At 39.4% G+C, this 19,862-nt stretch overlaps 1 protein-coding gene across 4 annotated transcripts; it reads left to right on the top strand.

The window, feature by feature from the left end:
• Window positions 1-630: 630 nt before the first annotated feature.
• LOC100698951 (serine/threonine-protein kinase Nek5) lies at window positions 631-19,841 on the top strand. Of its 4 annotated transcripts, none has more exons than XM_005475277.4 (24): window positions 631-762; window positions 1,659-1,786; window positions 2,326-2,422; window positions 2,502-2,599; window positions 3,839-3,922; window positions 4,581-4,651; window positions 6,208-6,294; window positions 8,100-8,154; window positions 8,417-8,530; window positions 8,916-9,002; window positions 9,562-9,658; window positions 10,830-10,942; window positions 11,282-11,340; window positions 12,210-12,374; window positions 14,763-14,841; window positions 15,099-15,155; window positions 15,363-15,443; window positions 15,595-15,696; window positions 16,628-16,708; window positions 16,899-16,994; window positions 17,230-17,404; window positions 17,536-17,646; window positions 17,750-17,888; window positions 18,490-19,841. In XM_005475277.4, the coding sequence occupies exons 2-24, from the start codon at window positions 1,664-1,666 to the stop codon at window positions 18,782-18,784; spliced, it is 2,466 nt and encodes an 821-aa protein (XP_005475334.1). In that variant the 5' UTR covers window positions 631-762; window positions 1,659-1,663; the 3' UTR covers window positions 18,785-19,841. The 4 variants fall into 4 exon arrangements, with proteins under 4 accessions (XP_005475334.1, XP_005475333.1, XP_005475335.1 ...); XM_005475276.4 differs by having other exon boundaries at window positions 15,099-15,212; XM_005475278.4 differs by lacking the exon at window positions 8,417-8,530 and having other exon boundaries at window positions 15,099-15,212.
• The last annotated feature ends 21 nt before the right edge of the window (window positions 19,842-19,862 follow it).

The following is a 19,862-nucleotide window of genomic DNA, read 5'->3' as shown; positions in this document are numbered from 1 at the left end:
TTTGGCTCTGACTCCAAATGGCAGACACCCAGTCCACTACATCTATTTACTGATACATTTTTAATAACTACCCAAAAGTAGTATAAATAAAGGTTCTTATCTTAAAAAACGTCCAAAATTATGCAGGTAAACATAAGATTATTAGATAACATTACAATGCAGGTATGCCAGCAAGTAATCGAAAAAAATATAAAGCAAACAATAGAAAATAATCTTCCTGTGTCCGTGTCCTGTTTATGTGTAAAAATAGAGTCTAGGTCGGTTACTGCAACATGCGTGATTAATGTGTATAGGAAGTGACATGCAACAGCTGCTTTGAGCATTTTAAGAGATAACCTGTTGAAACTTAGACTTAAACGAAATTATAGGCAAATACGTTTAACAGGTAACCTCTTTATAATAATAATTTACATTAACATAAAAAATGATTAATAAAAAAAATTCCCCGTATGGCCCAAAAGTGTTGGAGTTTAAATAGTTTACGGCGCAAATAAAAATGAACGAATGAACTATTGAATACTAGGTACTGTAAATCAAAACTACAAAATTAAACGGTGCTGAACGGCTTGGGAAATATAAAAGCGAAAGCTAATGGCGAACTCGCCTACAAAAACTACTACTCCCAGCATTCTGCGTGGTTTCCTTTCGCGCTTACCGTAGTCCAACACTTCTGGAGACAAGCGCTTCTTGTAATGACTTTATAAGTAATTTGCCGCCGTTTTCTTTCGCAATGTGACTTATGCTTTTGCTACTTTTGAAAGGGTAAGTGGAGAGCTTCTGTGTCGCTAAAAGAAAGAAAAAGTGAGCACTGTCCTCCTCTTTGGTGAACTTGTGTTAAACATGCTAAATTGAATGCTAGTAGCCTGTGTTTCAGTCTCCATGGCAACGGCCTTAGTGCCGTCTGTTCGACAGCGACCTGTAATTAAGAAAAATGAACGCGTTAATAGTTTAAACTCATTCCAAATTGTTTAACCATTTCACGCATAGTGGTCACAATAGTGGACAGCTATTCAAAGGCTGTTTTCTTGTATTTTTATCAGTGTTGATGGTATACTTGCACATAAACCACCACATTGGACACTGATGTGTCACTCCATACCCTGCCACCCACTGGTCAGCAAGATGTCCACCTAAGTGGACATGTAAAAAAAACTCTTTGAATAGTACATGTTAAAAAAAAAAAAGAAATTCAAAAATCTTTTTTCATGCCCTAAAGATGAATAAAAATACTTAAGAAAGAAAAAATCCTGATTGAGGTGGTCATAATTCATGTATGAAAGGGTTAATAATACTGATTCGTTTTTTAAGGCGAGGGCATAGGAAAATAGCTTACACGCATAAAACACAATTCAAACCGAATTACTTGAACATGGGACACTTTTTTCCCTGAAATATTTTACGTGCTTATTATCTGACGTTTTGTTTTTTAATATTCATAGTATATATAACCAGATACGTTGCATGCGACTAACATTTATTTTATTTTGTTTTATTAGTTTTAACCAACGACTCTTTAACATTACCACCGTTTTAACATTTTCATTAATTTTTAAAATGAGAAAAAAAGTTTTCTATTGGATTTTTTTTTCATTATTACTCAGTCTCAGTGAGTTTGTGTTTCAGCAGCTAAACTGTTTGCCCCTTATACTGTCTTCCAGGCGCAATGAACGACTATGAGGTTATCAGACAGATTGGGCAAGGTGCATTTGGAAAAGCCTTCCTGGTCAGAGATAAAGGGGGAGGTGGAAACACACAGTGTGTCGTCAAAGAGATCAGCCTCAGGAAGGTACAGCAGCATAGCACAGTTTCACCACCTGCAGTGCTGGCTGGGATCAGGAAAACGATTACACTCTCTGTGACTTACACATGCATTCAAGCAGCTTTGTAATGTCTCAGCTTTGTAATTTAAGCTTCAAACACAAATTAAGCTTATCTGATATACATGTACCAGCTTCATTTGTAGTGGAATCAGGTTATGTTTAAAAAAAAACCGTATTCTGCAGTCAATACAGTCTAAGACAAGTCTTAAATAAGCTGTCTTTCTTACTGTATACATTAGAATGTCTTTTGTAAGTCACTACAGCCCTTGAGACATTCTACATCTCTCAGCTAAAAAACGTGTTGTTTAAGTTTTATATGTTACAAGACTAACTTAAGTAAATAATATACTTACATTGAAAAGGACTGGTGATGAATGGTTAGTTGCAGCCCAGATAAAACATTAAAGCTCGAGTGACCAATTCTAAAGTATATTTAGTGCTTATTTAGAAGTGTTCTTCCCAAGAACACATTCCTCCTTTTATTTTTGTGTGTTTTGCTGCTCAGATGTCAGCAAAGGAAAAGGAATCGTCCAAGAAAGAGGTGACGTTGCTGTCAAAGATGAAACATCCAAACATTGTCACCTTCATCCGGTCCTTTCAAGGTATGTGTGGGCCTCAGAGTAGAAGATGTAATGTATCAGTTTATATCAGTGTTAAAGTGTTTTCTGGATGTCTGTATAGAGAGAGGCAGCCTTTATATAGTGATGGAGTACTGTGACGGAGGAGATCTGATGAAGAAAATTAACATGCAGAGAGGAGTTCCTTTCACTGAGGAGCAGGTATACCTCACCATGGCCTTAGCTATTTGATAAAGACTGATCAGATTTTCCTCACTGTGATAGTTTTACACTGAAATATGTTCACAAACACACTGAAGGACATACAGTCTCTGTTATTACTGCACGTAAGTAATAACAGTACAAACACACATCGATCAGACATAACATTATGACCACTGACAGGTGAAGTGAATAACACTGATTATCTCTTCATCATGACACCTGTTAGTGGCTGGGATATATTAAGGAGCAAGTGTCCTCAAGGTGTAAGGTTTGGAGAAAAATTGTGATGGCTAGATGATTGGGTTAGAGTATCTCCAAAACTGCAACTCTTGTGGGGTGTTCCTGGTCTGCAGTGGTGAACAAGCGACATGGTTATGGATGCATGTGAGGAGCGAAGGCTAAGCTATGAGGTCCAATCCAGCAGACAAGCTACTGTAGCTCAGATTGCTTTAAGTTAATGCTGGTTACATAGATACATAGAGCATCACAGTTTGTTGTGTGTGGGGCTGCATAGCTGCAGACCAGTCAGGGTGTCCGTGCTGACTCCTGTCCACCACCAAAAGTGGCAGGAATAGGCACGTGAGCATGAGAACTGGGCCATGTAGTAATGGAAGAACGTGGTCTCATTGAACAAATCATGATTTCTTTTACCTCACATGGATGCTCAGGTGTGTGTGACTCACTTACCTGGGCGAACACCTGGCAATAGGATGCACTATGGGAAGAAGGCAAACCAGTGTGATGCTTTGGGAAATGTTCTGCTGGGAAAAGTTGGGTCTTGTCATCCATGTTGATGTTACTTTGACATCTAGTACCTACCAAAGCATTGTTGCAGGCCATGCATATCATAGAAACAGTACTCCCTGATGGCCTTTTGTAGCCTTTTTCAGCAGGATAATGTGCACTGAATTCCCCAGATCTCAAACCAATTGAACATCTGTGGGGTGTGCTGGACAAACAAGTCCAATCCACAGAGCCCTCACCTCTCAACTTAAAGATTAGAAGATCTGTTGTTGGCATCTTGCTGACAGATACCACAGCACACCTTCATGCCTCGATGGGTTGTTTTGGCAGCAAAAGGGGGACCAACACAATATTAGGCAGGTGGTCACGATGTTATGCCTGATCGGGACATTATTTGTGGAGGTTTTCATTTATATTTTTCATCAGGTGGTAATTTGCATTCTATCCATAGGAAAATGCCACAGTAATAAAACAGAGTTGTGTGTTTCTCAGATTGTCGACTGGTTTGTTCAGATCTGTCTGGGCCTCAAACACATCCATGACCGGAAGATTCTCCACAGAGACATCAAAGCTCAAGTATTCAACCTGCTTCACTACAGCTTGCAATCACATATAAAGCTGATTCATTCAAAACAAGCTGTTCTGTCTGCGTTCAGTATTTTTAAACTATTTGGTATTTCGAACTTTTCAACAAATTACACAAAACAGGTGGCCTTATATAGTAATGGTGTTTTTTCAAATAATAGTGTTCAAACCTGCCCATGTGTTCACCTCCTCATGAAGAGTTATATGTTTTTTAGTCTGTGTCCTGACAACAACCAATGTAAGTCTGATTATAATTTTTAAAGACAAGGATTGTGATCAATAATCATCACTTTAACTGAGCTTTACAATGCAGAGTTTACATCGTGCATTCATTATTGGACATTTACATGGTAAACATTACCTACAGAGACTGAGGTTGAGCTTTATAATTATCTAGTGTTATCATTGCACAGTATTGTACAGCTGAACTGTCCTGAGATCAGCTTTGCATTGAACAAAGACCTTGCTGTATGCCAACTCCAAGAATATCTCAAAACAACTGACCACAGACTGCTCATGGCCATCACTGTCTTTCATCAGTCTTATCCGTTTACACACACACACACACACACACACACACACACACAATGTTAGTCCCTTCCTTGTTGAACACAGAGATCCTTTCATTCTTGCTCTCCCTCTGGTCTAGAATATCTTCCTAACCAACGGAGGGATGAAAGCGAAGCTAGGGGACTTTGGAATCGCAAGAATGTTGAATAAGTAAGTCAGTGTCATCTTCACACACACACACACACACACACACACACACACACACACACACAGTGCAGCTGTCTGTCGCTGAGCACTCTGTAAAACATGGATGACTTCCAAACAACTGATTATCATTCCACAAACTGTCGTCCCGGACATGTAAACAAACGGTTGTGGAAATAATGGTCTGCCTGTAGTTTTTTTTGGCTGCTTGCAGAGAATGATAAAAACACATCTATGTCCTGTAAAAAACAGTCTGTGCATGCAATAATTGTTAGACATGACTGAAAATAGCAAACATGTTCAAAATGTCTCTACAATTATTGGATGTTTGATGAACATTTGTGCAGAAAGTCATTGCTCCCAGAGACTGAGTCCTAATGGCGAAGAATATTCTTTGACTGATTTTCATGAGCGCCACCAGCAAGTTTTGATTTACTCTTTGTAGGAGTTCAGCCAGCTTCTACTTGTATGACTGACATTCATTTATCCTTTAGCTTCACTTCAAGATCACTGTCTGATTTGCAGGAGAGCTGAGAGAAAATACAGAAAAAATAAGCTACAAATTAATTTTGAACTCTATAAAAATATATTTTACTGATACACAATAAAATAAAATTAGCCAGACAACCCTACATCTCCCAACTGAAAAACCAGTCTAAATCTGATTTTCTATATTCATCCACTATCAGAGGTAATATCTTAGTCTGTCACAGTAATTTATCTAGCACTGCCTCATATTCTCACCTTTAAATTTTAAAGATCAGGAAGAAATTATTCATCAAGGCCTACACCTCAGTTTAAAGTCCTAGACCTCGTTCCTTGACCCCATTCCCACCAAACTCAAAGGCGCACCTCAAAATCTGATCATATACTGGGATTTTCCCCAAAAAACAATTCATAAAACAGAAAATATCCAGCGGGCAGGTGAAAATGCCTTAAAAATAAACGCCAGACTTAAGTGTTAGTGTTTAATGAAGAGAAACAAATGTAATTCAGTTTTTCTCTATTGCTACATTCTGTTTTCTACATGCTCTTACCTTGCTAGGCTAATTAGCCAGTTAGATAACTTATGATACATATTTTCCTGATCACTTAAGTTCATGTTCTTACATTTTGACTCACTGACAAAAGGAGCTTCAGTTTAAAGTTATGTTTGGTCTTGGTTTCTGTTTACATTTTTCCAGAAAAACATTTCATTTGCTTTTCTCCAGAACATATATTTAATGTTTCTCGTCACCACTAATGATGACTTCCATCTTACATGGCTGACCAAAAAAACAAAAACAAATCCTTCCTTCAAGACTTTGCCTCAACCAATTGTTTACATTGAGTGCCCTTACTAAAAAAAACATTTGTATGCAAAACACCCATATTGCTTTATGAGACCATGTGTAATTTAGTGTAGATAAGATAAGATAAGATAACCTAACCTTTATTAGTCCCACACGTGGGAAATTTGTTATGTTTTTTGTATTTTGTATGTTCTTTGATAGCATACATATTAACTTGTATTTACAGTTAATTTATTTACCCTAATATTGTTGTTTCTGTCCATTGTGTAGTACCATGGAGCTGGCCAGGACTTGTGTTGGGACACCGTACTACCTCTCCCCAGAGATCTGTGAGAATCGGCCCTATAACAACAAGACGTACGTATGTGTGGTTGCCATACTTATTATACATCATACTGTTCAGATTGTTCCGTTATACCTGTGCAACCAGTAAGCTCCATAACATAACCTCTTTTTGGATATTTCTTTTATTCCATGATAAGCTACAGAGGCTTGTTGTGCCCACAATTCAATGTTTTGTAAAAAAAAAAAAAAAAGTTATACAAACCAATTAATGGAGGGGCACAAAAATAAAGCAGATGTGATAAAACTGTGTTTTTGTTTTGTACCTGACATGTGTGGGGCTGAAGCTCCAGTTGTGTACGGTTCAGCTCTGAAACCAGGCATCAGTGTCTGGACAAATAAATCAATCTGTCATTAACTTTGATCAAGATCTTTTATTAGCAGTGGAGCCAGAGTGTAAAGTCTGTTTATTAGGAGCAGCTTGAGTGGGATCCTACATAAAAAGAATTTCCTGATAATTTATATGTGAATATTTGCTTTATTAATGTTCCTATGGGACAGCAGTATGAAACAATATGTCACAATGTAGTTTTTATCATCTTCCTTATTTTTGGTCCCAGGGTTTTGAGTTGTTTTGGAGTACAGGGAAACGTCATAGTATAAACTTCCTTCTTCATAGTACAGTCCCCTGCAGTCCTCTGCTATGTTTTCCAGTCTCTTCAAAACAAAAAAAAAATCCTTCTAACCCTTAAAACTTAAACAAGGCCCATAGTTGTTGAAGAACACAGTTTTTAAATTGCTCTGTTTTCAAATTTACTGTCTCAAAAATTGTCTTTTATTTTTAAGACATCTTTATCTCGAGGAAACAACAACACAAGTATGCAGCGTGCACCGCAAAAGCCTAAAACCTTTTTTGTTCCAGGAAATCATTGTTGAAATCATTGTGATCTTGAAATCCCTCCTACACCTTGTTTTTGGGGACTAAGCTGTGATTGGATGAGGGAGGGTTTAAACAAGTAGCTGAGGCCAGAATGAGGAGGTTCCCTGCTAGAACCTGTGACTGTGGATTAGCTTTGTGGGTGTAATAATAGAGCACGGTGCTGTAATCTTCCAGTCATGATCTGCTCAGGCTGCAGCACCTTCACTCACCTCAACGTGTTCAAACACATACACAGAGAGACACATACAGGCCTGCCAAAAGCAGCCTCACACATGCAACATCTCAAGCTGATGATTCGTCCTTCCTCCATTCTTTTTTGTGTTTTTGCTGCTCTCTTCTGCAGTCTTATTTTGATACAACTGAGGTCAAAGTTCCTTCCTCTTTCCCACACTCACACACATGCACACACACACATGGGTTTCATGGCTGAAACCCCTACTGATGTGAACTAATTCCAAATTCCTAAGCTGTCCTTTCAAAAGAAGACAGAAATGCCTTTAGCTTCTCAACACTTAAAAGGTCCCAACAAAGTGCGAGAGGACAAACACCCCACACACATGCTTGGCTCTGAGCCAAGAAAGCAAATGCCTGAAAAGAATTTTTCCTATTGGTAGCTATACTCTGATTAGCTGCTTCAGTGCTCTTAAGATTCTGGTGTTGTTTGTAATGTTTGTGAGTTCAGCTCAAGTGGACTGGAAACTGAAGTTTCACAAGGAAATATTGAGTTATACAAGGTGAGGTGTATCAGAAATAATCATTTAACATGCTTTGCAAACACACTTTAGTAAATAAACCCCCCAAAATCAACAGTGAGGTGAGAGGTAATGTAATGAAGTCTTTGTCTCACTAGAAAGTTGATGTGGTTAAGATGATGTCAGATTGTTTTTGAAATCTTTCCTTCTAACCTTTGTCCTTGTGTGTGTGTGTTTCCTTCCTGCAGGGATATCTGGTCTCTCGGGTGTGTCCTGTATGAACTCTGTACCCTAAAACATCCAGTAAGCTGCCCAACGCCCTGCACACCCAAAGCTGCTTCACAAACTCAGCTTCACTAATGCTGTCTTAATGCTAACTCTTACGCTAATGCTGGCCTCTGCGTAGGAGGGCAGTAAGAGAATCAGGAATTAGACCAAATAGGAAACTGACACAGAATCTGTTTTGGTCGTCCAAAGTAGAGACATTTACATGGATTCTCTGTGTGCTGCATATATGTATCCCATGGGGTATTTGTGTGTGTCTGTGTCGACTTGACTCCTGCAGTTTGAGGCCAGCAGCTTGCGACAGCTTGTCAGTAAAATCTGCAGGGGGCGCTACAGCCCAGTACCCAGTCGCTACTCCTACGACCTACGCCTGCTGGTCACCCAGCTCTTTAAGGTCAGACACTCTCATGTCGGTTGCAGGTTTTTCATTTGGTCTGTGGATATGAGTTAGATAAACAAGTGTGCAAAACCAACAAGTATGAACATGAAGCTGGACTTTTGACTCAGACTTAATTAGTAATGAGTCAGACTGCAGTTAGCAGGGAGTAGAACAACTGGTCCTTTGGGCTAATATCTGAAGTGGTTTGGTCATGCAACCAGGCTGTCACACTGGAGTAAAAGCAGGTAGTCTGGATGCTTCCTACAGGGAAGAGACTGCATTCATAGACCGAGATGGTGGGTCTTTGCTAAAAATACTTTTGGATCTCCCAGGAAGCACTGAGTTTTTACTTTAATTGTGCATACACATGAAAACAAACATTTTTTCCTTTCTTGTTCAGGTCAACCCACGAGACCGTCCCTCAGTCACCTCAGTCCTCCGACGTCCTATTTTGGAGAAAAATATCAGCAAACACCTGGATACTCAGGTATGCAATCGGATTGGTTCACAGATGATTGATGTCATCAAATGGTCATCTCAGTAAAAGGAAATTGTTCATGTTTGCAACATAAAACAGTCAGATAGTTTAGGAATAAGATAATATGAGTACTGTCACTAATTCATGAAACAAAATCAAACACATAAATCAAAATATATGACAAGATCATACAAACACAGCAAACAAATTTCTTAAAAAATAGTACTATATGGGCATAATACTAAACAACTACTTAGTTATAAATATTTTAAAATATTTTTTCAGTGCCTAATATATTTGTCAAACAGATTGAAGCATTACTAAATATTAATTGAGATGAATTGAGATTTTAGATAATTCAGATTTCAGGAATTTGTTATTTTTCAGGCAGGATTTCATGGGGCATGAATTCAAACAGATCTCACATTACATGAAATGATTTTAGTGTGTTAAATCAAATGTTTGTAAATTCCAGATATTGACTTGGTTATAAAAGTCTCTGACAGATAAATACGTATATAAATGTGCAGGTTTGCTTCTGTTTTTGTGATTTCCTGTGTGTGAGCAGGTGATGCAGGAGGAGTTTAGCCACACCGTGTTGCATAGAAACAAAGCTGTGGGGTCTCAACCAGTTAAAACAAGAGGAGGAGCAGCAAACACACAAGGTGCAGCTGGACTTACAGTACAAAATTTTTAAATTACTTGGAAGGGAGCTTTTTTCCCTCACACATCTTTTGGAAAACATGCCTTGATTTTTTTCCCTTCTGATTTAGGTTCTGTCAGTATCTTCTGCCTATTCTGTTCCTACACTGTGTCCATGATGTTGAGGTCAAGACTCCTTACGGGGCAGACCATCTGCTGCAATACTTTTTTTTCTGTTTTGTTGCTCAAGATAGTGCATTATGACTTGGACCATGTTGTTATGGTGAAGAGCGAATTTGGGGGCTTCAGATGTCTGTCTGATGCGTTTATTGATGGTTATATGTTTTAATTTACTTTCAAAATAATTTAAAGTACATAAAGCATACCTGTAGGGATGCTTCTGTATGCTGTGTGCAAGGAACAAACATAATTCCCTTTCCAGTCACTATCTATGATGTGGGAGTGTTTTTTTTCTACAACTTTTTGCATTATTTTTTATAGTACAAGCTGTAAGAGTGGTATTAGATAAACATCAGCAGAGCCTTCAGGTATAAGAGCAGTAAGAGAATCTCTTAATAATTTCAGTTCTGCTCTGAGTCTTCAATTGTGTATACTGCAGTGACACCCAGTGGTAGCTTACCCACACCACATGCATCCTGGACTGTCCTTCAACACATCTGATAAGCTGCAGGGAAACTCCTGTCCGCTCGTATCACTCGGTAACCGTTGGGGAAGAGCTGGAACCTGATTGGACTAAATGTAATCACCTCACATCCTGGCTCACATTGTGTTTTGATAACATCAGCGCACAGCCCAAGTACAAATCACTGAGGGGGTGTTTATTTTCACTTTCTCCTTCACAATGGTTACCTAACTTATTTGTCTCAACACTTGCACATTATTTTTACCTGTTGTTTGAGTGGTTTAGTCTTTTAATGAAAAAAGCAAAAAGCAAGACTTGAAAAACTGCATGCACTGTCAAAGCAGTAAAACCCCCCACTGTATACGCATATAAACCTACATTTATGTCATGTGTGAAAGTGACACATTAAAAACACAGAAACCAAGAAAAGTGAAGTTTATCTGTGAAACAGCGACCAACAACAACAATTACAGCGTGTGACTCTGTGCTCACAGACAGCAAAAAACAGCCCACTCCATGTTATTCTAACTCAAGATTCTCATGTTTTCCAGGTAAGATTCAGAAGGCTAGAGTAGCCGAGAGGCCGGGGAATGCCAACAAGCGAGTGCCTGCTAGACCAGATTGGAAAGTCCCTCTCAAAGCCTACACACCCACCTACCATAAAGTAATAACATGGAAACAATATCCACAGTTTCACTGATTACCACCATAAAAAAGTAACCTTGTACGTTTCAGCGGTTAATGACTTGCTTGACTTGCTAGCTTGTTTTTAACTACTGTACCTCCAGTGGTGTGGAACTGCTGTACTTAGCTAGTAGGTGCTTTTTCAGATTTGGAGTAGAGCTTGTATCACCCAAGCATGATTTTTGCTTTACTGCAACTCTTTGTTCTTTTAACAAAGGTGCAGTAAAGCAATGGAAGCACAGCTCAGTCAGTATAATACAGTTCTTTAGTTTTTCTTGTATTTCTGTTGTATTAATACTGCATTTGTTTGTAATTGCAGCCTCCTCAACGTAGAGAAGCACAACTAGCAGCCAATAGAGAGTTTCCAGGGATCCAAAGGTTTGCTCAGAATGATGTGAACGCATAGTAATTCCTTTGGACCTATTCCCGCCTGATATTGACACTTCTGTTTACAGCTGTAACCTGACCAGCTTTAAGTGCATCTTATTTCAAGATGATCTGTAAAAAAAATTATATCTTAGATAGCTATAATATAATAGCTAGCTGCAGCCTCATATGAACATGACATATTACATCCATCTATCCTTTTTCTGGTTATCCAGTTAAAGTTTGGGTTGGGGTACTGGGGAGCCCATCCCAGCTTCATACAGTGAGAGCTGGGGTACACCCTGGACAGGTCATCAGTCTGTCACAGGGCTAATACAGAGAGACAGACAACCATTCACTTTCACATTCACACGTATGGCCAGTTTAGCATCACTAAGTAGCCTAACCCCAAGAATGTTTTTAGACTGTGGGAAGAAGCCGGCGTTCCCGGGGAAAACCCACACAGACACAGGAAAGTATGCAACCTCTGCACAGAAAGTCCCCAGACTGGATTTGAACATAGACAAATTACACCATGTCATTATGTATTTAACAAAAATTAAGCCAAAATGCAGAAGCAGTGTGTAACAAAGTAGACCCTTACTGGATGCAGAGGGAATTAAGTGGGTAAGTAGCAGCCATGTGCTGCTAATCAAATGTGCTTGATTTAAATGATCATCATCAAGTCTCCAGAGCTCATCAAGTTATGTCCTGATATGTAAAACCTTAGAATTGAAAGGATGTACTTTCCTATACCTCTATTGTATGTTTCTTATCATTCATACAGATACAGATCTCAGTTTTGGTTAATCAACTATTAGCTTCACTTAAAAATTAATGATGGTTTATCATGCATGTATAATATGTAATATTAATTACAGGTTTAATGGTCAGCAGCCTGTCAGCCATTACCAACACTACCACGCCCAGTTGGATGCCTTTCAGAGGAGGAACAAAGAGGATGTTCTTCCTCTTCCTCTTGTGGAAAGACCAAAGGAGCAATGTGAAGACCAAGCTGCTCCTTGTTCTGTGGAACCATATCAGCGGTGAGTGACCACAGACCAGTACACCTGTCACTAACAGTTATTCAGGAAACAGTTTCTGTAAAAACTTTCAATTAAATTAACCAATAAAAACAATTCTGGATAGAAAGTACATTCAGCTGTCATTACAGTAGCTGTCAATTGAGTTCCTCTTTACTAATGGATGATTTGTTTCAGCTGTACATACCACCATTAAAGGTTCTGTTTAAGTAGTTAAATGGGATAAAATGGTAATATACCATAAACATATCTTTACATTAAACAGACTTTGTGTTCACCCCTCACACATTCAGTTATTGGGCAAAATGTTTAGCATTTCTACACTTTGATCTGAAAACACTCATGTGTTGTGGCCATTGATGGAGGTTTTTTGCAAACAGTTTTTCTGTCAGGTGGGTCGAGCTTTGCTTTGCTCACTGTTGCACATGCACACTAGTCTTTGTCACCGTCCTAATTCTAAAAATCCTTTATTACAGAAATAAAAAGATTCCTGTTCTCACCCCAACAGGTCATGATAGATGGCCGCCCCTACCTGAGCCTGGTTCTGCCAGAGGTTTCTTCCTGTTAAAAGGGAGTTTTTCCTTCCCACTGTCACCAAGGGCTTACTCAAAGACAGTGATCTAATTGTTGTTTTCTCTGTATTATTGTAGGGTCTTTATTTACAATATACAGTGGCTTGCAAAAGTATTCGGCCCCTTCGAACTTTTCCACATTTTGTCACATTACAGCCACAAACATGAATCAATTTTATTGGAATTCCATGTGAAAGACCAATACAAAGTGGTGTACACGTGAGAAGTGGAACGAAAATCATACATGATTCCAAACATTTTTTACAAATAAATAACTGAAAAAGTGGGGTGTGCGTAATTATTCAGCCCCCTGAGTCAATACTTTGTAGAACCACCTTTTGCTGCAATTACAGCTGCCAGTCTTTTAGGGTATGTCTCTACCAGCTTTGCACATCTAGAGACTGAAATCCTTGCCCATTCTTCTTTGCAAAACAGCTCCAGCTCAGTCAGATTAGATGGACAGCGTTTGTGAACAGCAGTTTTCAGATCTTGCCACAGATTCTCGATTGGATTTAGATCTGGACTTTGACTGGGCCATTCTAACACATGGATATGTTTTGTTTTAAACCGTTCCATTGTTGCCCTGGCTTTATGTTTAGGGTCGTTGTCCTGCTGGAAGGTGAACCTCCGCCCCAGTCTCAAGTCTTTTGCAGACTCCAAGAGGTTTTCTTCCAAGATTGCCCTGTATTTGGCTCCATCCATCTTCCCATCAACTCTGACCAGCTTCCCTGTCCCTGCTGAAGAGAAGCACCCCCAGAGCATGATGCTGCCACCACCATATTTGACAGTGGGGATGGTGTGTTCAGAGTGATGTGCAGTGTTAGTTTTCTGCCACACATAGCGTTTTGCATTTTGGCCAAAAAGTTCTATTTTGGTCTCATCTGACCAGAGCACCTTCTTCCACATGTTTGCTGTGTCCCCCACATGGCTTGTGGCAAACTGCAAACGGGACTTCTTATGGTTTTCTGTTAACAATGGCTTTCTTCTTGCCACTCTTCCATAAAGGCCAACTTTGTGCAGTGCACGACTAATAGTTGTCCTATGGACAGATTCCCCCACCTGAGCTGTAGATCTCTGCAGCTCGTCCAGAGTCACCATGGGCCTCTTGGCTGCATTTCTGATCAGCGCTCTCCTTGTTCGGCCTGTGAGTTTAGGTGGACGGCCTTGTCTTGGTAGGTTTACAGTTGTGCCATACTCCTTCCATTTCTGAATGATGGCTTGAACAGTGCTCCGTGGGATGTTCAAGGCTTGGGAAATCTTTTTGTAGCCTAAGCCTGCTTTAAATTTCTCAATAACTTTATCCCTGACCTGTCTGGTGTGTTCTTTGGACTTCATGGTGTTGCTGCTCCCAATATTCTCTCAGACAACCTCTGAGGCCGTCACAGAGCAGCTGTATTTGTACTGACATTAGATTACACACAGGTGCACTCTATTTAGTCATTAGCGCTCATCAGGCAATGTCTATGGGCAACTGACTGCACTCAGACCAAAGGGGGCTGAATAATTACGCACACCCCACTTTGCAGTTATTTATTTGTAAAAAATGTTTGGAATCATGTATGATTTTCGTTCCACTTCTCACGTGTACACCACTTTGTATTGGTCTTTCACGTGGAATTCCAATAAAATTGATTCATGTTTGTGGCTGTAATGTGACAAAATGTGGGAAAGCTCAAGGGGGCTGAATACTTTTGCAAGCCACTGTAAAATACCTTGAAGCACCTGTTGTTGTGATTTTGCGCTATATAAATACAATTGAATTGAACTGAAGTGAGCAGTTCTTTTCTTGAGTAACAGTTAATCTTCTTGTGTCTGTCAGTGTGGCTGCTGCTCGAAATGAATACCTGCAGAGAAGACAGGAGGCCAACCACTATAAGCTGAGAGCAGAGAAACAGCTGGTAGGACCAAGCTCTGTGGCTCCACACACTGTTGCTGTAATAGCTACTCTGATATTAGTGTATTTACTATAAGTGGAGCTGTAGTGTTGTGGTCAGTGTAGTGGAACACAAGTACCTCAAAACTGTTCACTATTAAACTGTACTAATGCACAGTACAGTTTATTACCTGTGAGACTATACTGTAAGAAATGAAAGTGGTACAGTTTTCCCAACTTTTAGCCACTTTTACCTTTAGCCTTTGCTTTTCTGTTGTTCAGGGTCTGCGTCCATGTACAGCTGAGTGCAACAGCAAGCCTGGTGGTCAAGAGCAGGAGGTGGGCAAACCTGAACACCAGCATATGCCTCTTGAGAAGAGACAGGGGGGTCAGCAGGTGGGACACACTCACAAGACACAGCAGCGAGCAGTTAGGTTTAGTATCTAAATGAAGGGGAAAAAAAATATGTTTACAGAAATAAAGAAATGCAGAAAAAGTTTTCCCAAGAATGTTTTCTAGTAGCTTTCAGAGTGTGTGTGGTTGCAGGAGTACTTGCGTCAGCTCGATCTCATTAGACAGCAATATCACCTGGAGATGAAACAGATGAGGATGAGAGCTGAAGCACAGGTACGTACAAACTCCTGAACTCTTGAACCTTCCCTTTTACACTTTGGGTCACTTCAAAGGTTGAAAGAACCTTCTGCAGTAAATACACATAATAGCAACTCTCAGTCAATAATGAAGAGCATTAATATATTTTCATCCTGTCATGTTTCAGGCCAAGCCACAACACAAACACGAGACCTTTGTGTTGGAGCAATCCAAGGACACAGAACCATCTGTCGACAACAAAGAGCCCCAGAAAGCAGCACCTGCACTGGTGAAATAGATCACTGGATAGGAATCACAAATACTCTCTTCATATTGATGATATTTTAGTAATATAGAGCAATTTTCTAAAGCTAATTTCATTTCTTTCAGAGGCCAGTTATGAATTTTCTGCTTTCCTGTAGCGTGACATTTGCAGTGCAGTGCCCCTCTTTTACTCATATATGCAAACCTCCAGAGAGGAAAAGGGGCAAGCCTTTATATTTATTCAGACCAGCAACAAACACTTCATAAATATGTGAAAATATCTCTGTAACATGTTCTGCACCATCATGGACTGCAGGCTCTAACTTGTGAATGCAGTGTATGATGGTCAAGTTAGGGTTGGTCTTTCCACTGACCGTTCCTCTCTAACAGCCCATCACAGCAGCGTCACCATCAGCTGCCAAACTAACAAACTGTAGCCTTTCTTCACATCAAGGCTTTGAAACTGCAGGATGTGAGACAACAGACACCGCGCATAACTGAATGAATACAATGGAATGAAATAAGAGACTATAGATCTCACCTTTTTAGGGAATGCTGATGTAGATGACCAGGCATGCGTTTGATTAATAATGTAATAGTTTTGACTCTGAAACAGCCGTGCTTAATGAAAAGTTGGAGCAGAACAGAATCCAGATTGTTCACGTCTACGCAATGTCATTTCAACTATCAAAGCATTGCCAGTGCACAAAGTGTTGTTTGCACTGTAGATCGATTAAAGATCCATTCTCCTTGCAAATTACACCCTATGTCTGCACGGCATATACCTGTATTATCTTCATGAACTATTACAAACCTATAACCATACTTTAACAGTATATTCTGCTTTATTTTTAAAGCAATCGCTGTAGTGTTTGCACACATATTTAGGGATACAATATTCATTCTACAGAAGAATTAATGATAACTGTAGTTTTCTCTGTGTTTGGTTTCTGCAGGATGTTGAAGCAGCTCTGAGGGAGATCAGAGAGGAGAACAGAGACCAGATGAGAGCTTTGGAGAGAAAACACAAAGACAAAGTGAGTTTATACCAACAAAAACAACTCTGCAGAGGTTAAGTCCAGTAATTCTATTTGTATACCTGCATTCAAACTATTTGAATATTGAAGACCTTTCCAGATTCAACAGTGGCATTTAAGTTGTTGACACATCTGAATCACTGAAGACTACTGTATCTTTTGCTCTTTTTGGGGTTTGTGATGTCTACAGAGGGGAATCATGTTTGAGATCCGATTAGATCATGAAGAGCTAAGGGAAGACGATGAGGAGGAGAAAGAAGAGGAAGGAAGAAAACAGGATGACCAGGTGAGAGACAGAAGATATCATCATCATCATCATCACCTTTATTTATAAAGCACTTTAAAACAACCACAGCTGACACAAAGCTGTACATAGGAACTATATAATGAAATTACATAAGATAGAAATAAAAGAAAAAGTAAAATAAATAATTAAATAAATATAAATATAATAAATATAGTCTTTAGTATCTTTCTAACTGCCAATCTTCTTCTCACTCTTACGTTCCTTTTCCATGCAGGAAGTGGATCCACTGAATCGAACTCTGTCCTTCCAGGAAGGAGCACAGCTGAAGCTCAAGGATTGGCTACAGGGGAGGAGGGGGTGGAGCAACAGGACTCCTCAGACTTTGCTGAACGCGCTCGGCAACATGGACATCAACTCAGTCTACAACACGGCAGTCGAGGCTGGACAAGGTGCAGCATACCCGCAGAACAGCTGGGTGGTGATGCTCAAAATGTTTATTAGAATTAGTCGGTCTTTGCTTTTCTGAATAATGGTCATCTATTGGACATTGTAACCAAGGCACTAAAATGATGATTTTAAGGTGAGGAAGTGGCAGGTCGTAGGCAGTGGATTGACAAGCCCCCTAACACCCTACTCAGAGCTCTGGCTCAGGCTGAGCTCACATCATCAACTCTAGACTCAGTGGCCACAGGTGAGACATCACACACTCGCATCTGATCAGTGTTGAACCCAGCAGTGTAAAGGGTACAATGTGCTATTCTCAGTGGTCCTGAAATATCTTTAATGTGAAACAGATTTAGAGACACAGCAGGGCGGAACAGAGGAGGAGATTAACCCGGACGAAGAGGAGGAAAGGGATGGGGAAGAAGAGGAGGAGTCTGATGTAGAGATGGATGAAGAGCGTCTGGAGCCGCGGTCAGATGACGATGACACGTAAGTCAATGCTTCCTTCTGTTCACATTCTAAATATACTGCATATTTTTACTCCATGCTGCCACAGTGAGCTGAACCAGATGGAGTTACAGTTATGAGTTTATTAAAGTATTGTACAGAAATTAAAGGATTAAATGAGAGAGAATCAGATTGTCAACTATAACTTTGGACAAGTTCGTAATAAATTCCAGAACAATTTAGTGAAAAAATGCACCAAAAATTGCTCGTCAGTGCTACTGATTCATGTAACAGAGCAACGCTTTACATGTCTCTGAATTTCAAAGGGAGGGGAATAGAACAATACCAGGTATATAAGATATGAATGTATTATAGGCAACAAAGTTGCCTATAATACTAAATATAATATTAAAAAAATGATTTTTGCAATGCTTCATATTTTTAGTCACATTTGTACACAGAGGTTGAGCCACAATGTGCAGTGAGTCAAAAAGCCTCTACCTGTCTTTACTCAGCAGTGTACACGCCCAGAATTCTGCAACATCACAAATCTTACTTAATTACATCAAACATTTTGGTCAATGTTTTTTTTTTAACTCTTACATGTCATTAAGTGTTAATTTTTTCCACTCTTTCTCATTAGGAACTTTGAGGAATCAGAGGATGAGCTGAGAGAAGCAGTGGCAGACTCCATGAGGAACCTTTTTGTCATGGAGGACACAAACTCAGACGAAAAGGAGCAGGAACGTGAACCACAAGCTGATATGATGGAGGAGGAGATGGATGAAGGTGCAGTAAGCTCTGGAGATCCTCAACAAATCCAAGCAGAGGTCCAGAATTCAAGTGAAGAAGCGGGATCGTTCAAGGTATTTCCTTCTGAGCCCGAGTCCCACAGACAACATACCACAGCTTCAAACGAGCAGCATCAGACTCCTTAACCGCCCGCAAACTTTAACATTTTTATTTTGTGGGAGTTGGACAAAAATGTAAGAGTAACTGGAATCTGATAAGAAAAAGTGATTGTTTTCATGATGTGAATACATGACTCTGTGAAGGATTGTTGTTAATTTAGGTTGTTTATCTGGCGTAACCACAAGTCACACTTTCTAAGTTATCTTCAGCCTATTCCAGTAAATAGCCCAGTGGAATAAGATATTAAGCCTGAGTAATGTGCAGTTATGTGAATGTGTGTGAGGAAACATACACTATTAAAAGCACAAGAGTTTTTGTGAAATTTAAGGCACTTTGCCTTGTAAGAGGGGAAAAGCACTACTAAATTAATACAAGTGGGAATTATCGGACTATCCATGACATTATAATATGACACTACTTCACTCACATGTTATTGGTTGATGGCGATGGACTGCAGGACACAGCTAAGTGGCTAAACTGGCTTCATAGTACAGGTCTCACACATATGTCATTTAACAGATGAGTTGTTAATGTTTGGTAATGTTTTACTTTTGCGCATGATATCTCGTCTAGTTTATTTCATGTGTGTTTTTTACAACAGGCTGGCAACACACAACAAATCTGAAGTGTTTCATTTATTGCAGCATTATTTAATTTAATTGCAGTTTGCAAGTGAAACAAACTCCAAACAGCCTTTTTACATGGACAGACTTAAATAGTTCTAATTCCTCTTTAAAAATAAAAGTTAGTCAGCCTTTTACATATACTAATATTTCCATGCCTGGACCTCATCACAAACAGGAATACAACAACTGAAAAAACATTTAAATTAAGAGTGCTTTGGCCATCGTCTAAAACCACAAACCTGTGGGTTTAAGTGCTTCTTGTGCACACAGAAAGCGTTACAAGAAATTCTTCATCAGACAAAACATTTCCACCCTTCCCTTCACGTACATTTACAAGCATGTTGCTAACATCACGCCACTGTAAAAAATAAAATCAAACTATATCAGTATTAACTGGACATAAATCACTTCTACACGCTTAAAAGTGTTGTAGCTTGGAATGTCACTCTCCCCGCAATATTAAATTATTTAAAGAAAT

The sequence above is a fragment of the Oreochromis niloticus genome, linkage group LG16 (genome assembly GCF_001858045.2).
Source record: "Oreochromis niloticus isolate F11D_XX linkage group LG16, O_niloticus_UMD_NMBU, whole genome shotgun sequence".
NCBI classification, from domain to species: domain Eukaryota; kingdom Metazoa; phylum Chordata; class Actinopteri; order Cichliformes; family Cichlidae; genus Oreochromis; species Oreochromis niloticus.
This window is presented reverse-complemented; position numbering and strand designations above follow the sequence as displayed.